This window comes from Accipiter gentilis, chromosome 13 (genome assembly GCF_929443795.1).
Source record: "Accipiter gentilis chromosome 13, bAccGen1.1, whole genome shotgun sequence".
In the NCBI taxonomy this organism is placed as follows: domain Eukaryota; kingdom Metazoa; phylum Chordata; class Aves; order Accipitriformes; family Accipitridae; genus Astur; species Astur gentilis.
Window position 1 is genome coordinate 19,652,235 of NC_064892.1, and position 8,499 is coordinate 19,660,733.

Below are 8,499 nucleotides of genomic sequence, written 5' to 3' on the forward strand. Positions count from 1 at the left end.
GGAAGTGGAGTCACAGCCAAAGGTTTGAGGCCTGCTGTTGTATTCATTGGTTATATTGTATTTGAATATTCCTCCGAAGGATTGTTCTTTAAAGATGCTAGTTTTAGCTTGTCAGTGATGTATATAAAAAAAGGAAGTATAGGTTATTGTATTGTTTAATGAACACAGGATGCAAACCAAAGTTCAGAGGTGCACCATCCCTTTTTCTGTGGCCTAATTTAGGGACAGTAACCAAATTTGTATAATGTATAACTTCATATCCTTCCTCTAAGTTAAAAATATCATTGGAAGCAATCCATGTTATTGTCAATACCTTCTTAAGATCAGAACATGCACAATTTGTAATTGTAGCAGAAGCTAAAATAACATTAAACCCTCATATTTATCCACCTTCTGATTTGATTTTTGGCTTTTGGTACATCTTCGTCTACCTGAAATAGCAGTTTTCTAAGTAATATTGTTCTGCCTATGCAGAATGTAATTATCACATACTTGGTAATTCTCGTTGCACTTGGAGGTGTTAGAAGTCAGCCTGTGAGGAGTGTTGGGAGGCTGGAACTGTTTGCTAATCTTTATGTGGCCATGCAAAGAAATAAGGGAAAGCAACCTTGAGTCAAGCCATAATATATTCAAAGGCACCCTTAACGCCACCTCATTGCTTTCCTGATGTCCCTTCACCTTCTGCCTTCCCCCCCGCTGGATTTTGCCTTCTGTCCCTCCCCATGGCTAGCCAAAAACATGGCAAGAGTGAACGCATTTGCCATTTAAGGAGGCAAAGGGGACAACCAGAGGCCCTTGGAAGCAGTGGTAATAGCAATATTTACCTCAGCAGCCTGGGATTATTTGCTTATTTGGTCTTCCCTGCTAAATTGCACTCCTCCTATGCTGGGCAGCAGCCTTGGCCCGCTGGAATAGTAAGTTGTGGAGTTAGTTCCTCTTGAGATCCATAAGACACTTCACACCTCTCAGAGTAGCTGAAAATCAGACAAGCAGGCACCTTTAAAGTAGTTACACTGAGTTTTTTCAAGCCTTCTCGATGGTCAGGGCAAGAATGTTGATTCAAAATGACTAAGGGTATGTTCTTCTCTTGTGGCATCACAGACTGAGGGCTGAGATTGTGTAATTGAAGAAAACTTAGCTGGTTTAATGACTTCTCTTTAATTTCTTACGTTTAATTCTCTTTAATTTCCATCTTTCCCCCTTGGATCAATCGTGTGGGGTAGACAGCTCTTGTGAAGTTTTGACACTGACTTCTCTCTGCTGCCACCCAGGCTGCGGCAAAGGGATCTGAGTGGGTAGCAGCACAGTTTGGGGACCGCAGAAGAATTATCCTGCCTCAGGGAAGAGGGCAAAAACTTAATGCTTGTGACTTTGATTAAAAGCTGTATCTAATTTTGAGTTTTGAAGCTATTACTGGACCATTTCTCTAATTGCTTTTGACAAAGAGAAGTTTTCTCATTTTTGTAGAACATTCTTGTAAATGGCTAGATGGCAGAAATTTGGTTTGGTAGGAAGAGCACTTGGATTGCCTGAAGGTGGCTTCGGGATTAGGATTAAATGGGTTTAGTAATTCCTCTTCTCATTGATAAATACCTTAATGACTTGAAGTCTGGGGAAAACAAAAAAAGTATTTTACTGATGTTCTGCATTACTAACCTTTCTTCTAAGAACGCTTCCTAAAATGACCACATCTCCTTGCTCTTATGTGTGAAATGAGAAATAAATGTCTTGAGTTCTTTCATCTGTTACTCATAAATAGAAATTATATACCTGGGGTTTTTTTCTGTTTTCTTTAGCATGTCTAACATTTGAGATCTAAAGGGTTTTGTTTTCCGAAATACAGTTATGTACACGTTCACCTGTTCATAGCCAGACACTTTAGACACCAATTCGAAGCTAAATTAGATTTCTGAAAGTGTATTTGTAGTTGCACTTAGTTGTGATTGTGTTATGACTGCAGTTACTGGATACCAAGTTAAGATTTAGGTGGATATATAGGAGTAATTATCTAAGTACTATGTGAAACATTTTACTTGAAAAAGCTGATAGCTTTCAAATCTAACAAGAGGAATAATATTCTGCAATGTTCTCTGTTCATTACGTAGCAAGCATGAAGGAAGAGTAAGAGTCTTAGTCCCTACAATAATGAAGTATCATAGAAAAATGTATATTAAATTTTGTTCATACTTCTTTGCAGGCCTGACAGCAGCAGCTGCAGCAGCAGCAGCTGCCACCAACGCCGCCATAGCCGAAGCAATGAAAGTGAAAAAAATTAAATTGGAAGCTATGTCCAACTATCATGCAAATAATAACCAGCATGGAGCAGACTCTGAAAATGGAGATCTGAATTCAAGTGTTGGTAAGTCTGAGACACAGCATTATTATATGTCCATAATGCTCTGATATTTTATTAAAATGGTCATCCTTCTGGACTTCCTTCTGAAGTCCTTGATTTGGTGTAAAAAGTTGCATATTTGTTTTCCTTTTCTTACTGTTTTTAGTTTTATTTTGCATCTGACCTTTACACCAGCATTCAGCGTTGTTGTTACTATTACAAAAACATTCTTTCCTTTGCAGGTTACTTTTGCAGACTCCAGTTAATATTTTCCATGAAAGAAAGTGGTTTGATTGCTTAGAGTTCATTTTTCAAAGTACAGGTGGGGTGACAGATGATGGTGTCAAAGTGAAATTTAACAATGTCTCCTGCTCAGTGTGCTGGGTATCGACTTTAGGTAATTCAGAACACAAGCTTGAAAGCAAAATATTTCATACTTTCATGTGCCCTGTGACAAAAGGAAAACATACATACACAATAAATTATTGCCATGCTCTGCAGTTCCTATCATATTTTATTTTAATAAACACATTCTTAAAATGTAGTTAACAGGTTTTTCCATTTCTTAAGCAGCCATCAGCAACTCTTGTTCTTTCTCAAAAAAGAATTGTTTCGGTATACTTTATTCATTTGTTTGGACAATTTGTTTTGCTAAAGCATACTTCAAAGCTAGAATAACTTTTTGTTGTTGTTGATTAAATCTTTAATCATCTCTGTGTGTCTGCTGTAAAATGTTTTGTTATGCCATTTCATTGTATTGGCTCCTTTTATCATGTTGAGACAGTATTAACTCAGCAACAGAAATTCAATGACAAAGAGGTACGTTCAGAAGACTGCAGGCAAGATTGGTGTATATTGGAATAAAATGGCTTAAGATAGGGATTTTTTTGTTTGTTTTTGTTTTGGCTCTTTGGTTTAGTTTTGTTTAGTTTTTAGCTTTTCATCTCCTAAATACATTTGAAATGAGTCTTAGAGAGTTATGTACTAGCCTTAACATAAATAAATATGTGTTTGTGAACAGCATTTCTGTACAGTTCAGTAGGCATCGGTAGGCTATTATTTAGAAATAATGTGAATTGCAGTTCAAAGAACCGGTTCACCTAGGCACATGCTATTTTAAATAACAACAATATGTATGCGTTACTGCATAAGGAGATGACCAGATTTTTGTTCTCCTTTTAAAGAAAGGCTTAAAAAAATCCCTCTGTGATGGCAAAGAAAACAGTCTTATATGAGTGTGTTAGTACTCAGATACCAACATGTGCAGTCACTAGGGTATTAGTGGAAAGACTGTCCTCTTGGAGAGAAGACAAGAGGGGTTAGAGAGCAGGTGTTTTTGAAATCTGGGAGGAGATAGGTACAAATGAAGTGGAAGGACCAAGTGGCCCCTAACGTACAGGAAGAAAAGTGAAGTAATGAGAAAGAGTGAAAAGTTTAAGTGTAAACTGGGAGGATAAAGAGTCTGTACTAGGACTAGAAGCTAGTTTAGATTTGAATTTCAGACTTAGATGAATGCATTATGTGAAATAAATTGTAAAATATTGGATCACGGAACTATTATTGTGCTGGGCAGTTCCAGTGACAAACCACTTGTGCATCCATGGAAATGGAAAAGTTAACAGGCAATCAACATGTAAACCACGTGAAGTATTAGTAGGAGAGTGGATGGAAGGAATATCTGAATTTTAATTGAATAAAAAAGAAAAAAAATCTATTTTAAAATCATTGTTTGAGACACAATTTAGGTAGCTAATCTGCTTTTACACAGTTTAATAATTCTCCCTGTTTTAGAAAATATACTCTAGCTATTTTAGTAGTGCAAAGTTAGCAAAGCAAGATTATTTATTGTCATTGTCAAAATTTCCTCTCAGCCCCTTAACTTACTTCTTAACTTCAGTTAGTTTCCTGATTTAATTGAATGAAGAATTGAAGTAATTTTGTTCAGAAAAAAATGGCTCTTCTGAGTAGAGTGAATAGCATTCCAGTTGTCTCCATTCCATGAGGAATGGTTCTGGAAATACAGTGTGCTTGTCTGTGCATCCAGTCTTGAGCTATACTCTTCCTAAGGAGGTTTTCTAAAAAATAGTTTGCATTTATTTGTTTCTTTTATAGTGAACCCTACCTAGTCTCCAGTGTCAGTTATGCCTATGGAATCAGAGAAGTGATTCCTACTGCTACTACCCTACTGCCAGGGTATTATTAGGTTCATTAAGAGTTAAGCCTCTATTTATTAGTTGAATTTTTGAAAATTAGCGTATTGTATTATCTTGACAAGAACTCATATTTCAAAGGTGTTGCTTTGTAGTAGGTGTGTGCTTTTTTTCCCCCTGCATTTTTTTCAGATGTTTATTTATGTCTTTTCAGATAAATATTATCAAGTCCATGTACCATTAATGTTTTAAATTATGGCTTGTTAGGCATGAATTTGAAATACTACATTACTGAGTGTTGATGGGAAGAAGGAATAAAACAAAGGAAAATAACCTGATTTTGGTTTATATTTTAAATTATGTTATGTGCCTGACCAAACTGAAAATGAACAAACAAACTAACCAACCAGGCTAAAAGCTTAACTGATAGATCTTAGCCCAAATGTAACAGGCATTATGGTATATTAGTGTACATGCATTGATTATATCATGTTCTTAGGCTGTTCCAATGCCTATGTAAAAGAAGATAAATAAAATATGGGCTCTTGAGTTGAATTGTCAGGTTTACTTCTGAATTGCCTTGCTTTTTGGTTTTAATCAGTTGCTTAATATGAATTATAGGAAGTCGTTTTTGTAGATGAGCATTGTATAATTAATTATACAGAGCACTCCACAAATTTATTAACTTGGTCCTTTGAAGCAATGGCCAAAACGTTAGTGAGTGAAGGGAGTTAAAGGAAGCCAATGATACTAATAAGTAATTATTTTATATCCCTTAGTTTTGTGTGGTAACCTTGACCTTGCATCCTCCCACCAGAATTATCATTTTAGAAGGGGGGAAAAAAAGGAAAAAAAAAAAAAAGAAATTACAGAGGAATCAGGGTGAGGTATTAGCACACTGAGTAAAATATATGGCTGCAACGCCTTTCTCCCCCATCCACAATCAATTGGATTCTTTTAGTTTAATATTTACTTGCTAAGATGAGATGCTAGTCTGCATGGTGATAAACAGTCTGCTACTGGCATCTGAAGGTGACCTGTCAGTTCATATGGACAAATCTCCTGCTTACTGAAATGTACAAAATAAATCATTAAAGCAGGCAGGTGCTCATTCCCAGATTTAAATCACCATAGATTTATGATTTGAATTAATGCTTCATTTGGTCATAGAAATAGATGCTGAGACAAATGATATGCAGTGGTTGGGGCTTCCATACTGTAGCCATCCTAATATTGATTACTGAGATGTCTTTGCAATCTCTTGTTTATATCAAGTACTGTCTTGTGACAGCTTGGCTGATATGAGCTACATTGCAGATAAGAAGGAAAAATGTCCTGGGTTCTTTTTAGTGGCAATTCTACATACAACATGCAGGACAGATAAATAATTGGTTTTTTGTTTAAAAAAAGAATTCCGTATGGCAGCAAACAAAAAGAAGATTATGCTGTGTGCTGGGTTTTTTTTTAATTTAATTGCAGAATTAAAAGAATGACACTGACAAGGTCAAACTTTCAGTTTCATTGAAGAGGTTCTACTTGTCATATTAACATCTTAGGATGATGTTAGGATCAGTTACATATGCACCATATAATGCTCTGAAGCAATGGGTGGGTAGAGCAACTCCAGTTATTTCCTTGCTGCTTAAGTTCTTACTAGCCTGCTATCATACTTCTTTAACCTGCAGCTGCAAAAGACACAAGCCTTTGAAAATAAATACGTTTAAAGCTATTTCTGTGAGCTAGGTTTTGCTATCTGTAACTTGGTAGGAAGTGAAGAACAGTCCATATACTTTGCTTCCCGAACATTTTATGTAGTGAAAACACTATGCATACACTTTAGGGAATACTCAAAGGATTTGTAAAGACCTTTGCCACTTGCTATAATCTGACTCATAAAACTTGTAAACAACTATCAACAATAGTAAATTACTTGCTTAGTAGGAAATGAGTTCATATCTATTCAAAATGTGATCTCAAAACAGATGTCCCAAGAAAATGTCATTGTTTAAACTACATTCATACAAAAAAAAAAATGCTATTATTTCTTTAAGGAAGTGAAGCAATCATGAAGACTTTGGTGCTCTCAGTTTCTAAACACAGTTAGGAAATACAAGGCAACATTTTACACTTGGCTAGCACTTTAATCCATAAACAACCACAAAATGTGTTGAAAATTAAGAGGTTTTCCTGGCATGTTATGTTTCCTATTCATCCGCATTACCTTGCAATATTTAAAATTATGAGACAAACACAAGGTTTCCTGTGATCTGTTGTTCAAAAGTAATGGTTGTTTGCATACTATTCTTTTTTTTTCATCCAGAATCAGAGATAAAATTATTTAGGTGAAATTATTTTTCTCCAGTGACCTTGCCCAATAATAGAACAGTACAAAATGCGGTCATTTCCTTTTTCTAAACACACGTGTCTATTTTGAAGGAAAGAATACTTTTATGGTTTCAGGAAAAAGTCTTGGAGACCTTGAAAAAGCAAATAAAAGGAAACAGAGAATGCAGGCCACTGAGCACAGCTCTGCAGTTGCACATCTGATTCTCTGCCTTGGCAATGTTAATGAACCTCAAATCCTCCCTATAATTAGATGAGGGAATTGCTTATATTTTCAAACAGATGATGCTGCTATAATGAAACGATTGACAGGGAACTTAAGAGTGTCTACAGTAGTCATTTGGTTTCCGGGTTTCGTTGTGTTTTTTTCTTCCTCCCTCTCCCCCCCCCCCCCCCTTTTTTTTTTTTTTAAAGTGTAAAAGAAGATTGGCTGTAGATACAGGTCCTGGGAGAGGTAGTAATTTACACAGAATGCTATGACAGGTGTCTTTGTATAGCATGGAAATAAAATGGAAGAGAGAGGAATGATGGGCAGGTATGGCAATTTTTTGGGAGGGGGTGTCCTGTGCTTATTCTGCTTGGGTTCTTTAAAAGGGGCCGAGACTCAAGAGATGGATCCGGATTGAGTGCACAGCTGTAACTGCTGATGAGCTAATTGCTCCTTATCTCTCAGCCCCATTCATCTTCATTTTTTACCAATTACTGAGAATTATCTGTGTTCTCAGTTGGATATGAGAGTTAATCCTTTTTGGTTAAGCTGGCAGTACTGTGAGCAGATTCCAAATCATAGGGTGAAAAAGCCAGAGCAAGCTTGTTCTCAAACTCTCTCCAGTTCAATGACAGTATCACTAGTTCATAAGAATTTTTCTATTGTTTAAACAGATTAAACACTGGTTTGTTTGGTTTGGTTTTTTTTTTTTTTTTACTTTAGTACTTTTATTAATATGTATTTTTCTCTTAGTATAAACTGAATGTGTATACTCCTAGGTGGATAGATGTGCTCCATTTCTAAAAAAAAATCACTTACAAAAATGAAAATAAGATAAACAATAACTTCAGACCAGAAAGATTATTTGCAGTATTTCAGTGTTTAATGTATGATATGTAACACTTCTTTTAACGACAGGACTGTGCATGCAACTTTGACATCATGGGACACAAGATGAATGCTTGTCAGTGTCAAATATCTACTTTTGTAAACTTCTTTGAGAACTGTGGATGAAAAGTGTTGTCTAGGTGCTAGCAAAGGCATAATCATACAGCCTTAAGGATAAATGTGTTATGTTGAGCATGTCGTATATCAAGCTAAAGGAATGCTTTCATAAAACTGTGCTTTGGGAACGCACAGAATACCAGAAACTAATCATTTGGTTATAATCAGGTCACTAAACTTTGTTTTGGAATTTTACTTCTCTTCATGATGGCATGGGAAAAAAACATCTTGAATTTCATAGCTAAAATGTAATGTTAGTCTATCAACCAAGAATATAATTTCTCTGGATCTGCTTCCCTAGCCTTTAATTGTGGTGATTGTTACATTTGCTAAACAAGGCAATGAATTGGATGTTATGATCTGAACACCAGTTAGTAAATTAAGGGAATTATTAGCAAAGATGCAGCATTTCATGTTGGACCGTCAGTTGTGTCATAACAATGAGTCCCTCATCTAGG

The 8,499-nt window shown here is 35.9% G+C and overlaps 1 protein-coding gene across 3 annotated transcripts in view; it reads left to right on the forward strand.

Moving 5' to 3' along the window:
- Positions 1-8,499, forward strand: part of DACH1 (dachshund family transcription factor 1) — a 366,571-nt gene that overhangs the window by 190,517 nt on the left and 167,555 nt on the right. For all 3 annotated transcript variants that reach the window (XM_049815997.1, XM_049815999.1, XM_049815998.1), the window contains exon 3: positions 2,198-2,359. In XM_049815997.1, coding sequence (XP_049671954.1) covers positions 2,198-2,359 — 162 coding nt within the window. The remainder of the gene's footprint in view (positions 1-2,197; positions 2,360-8,499) is intronic.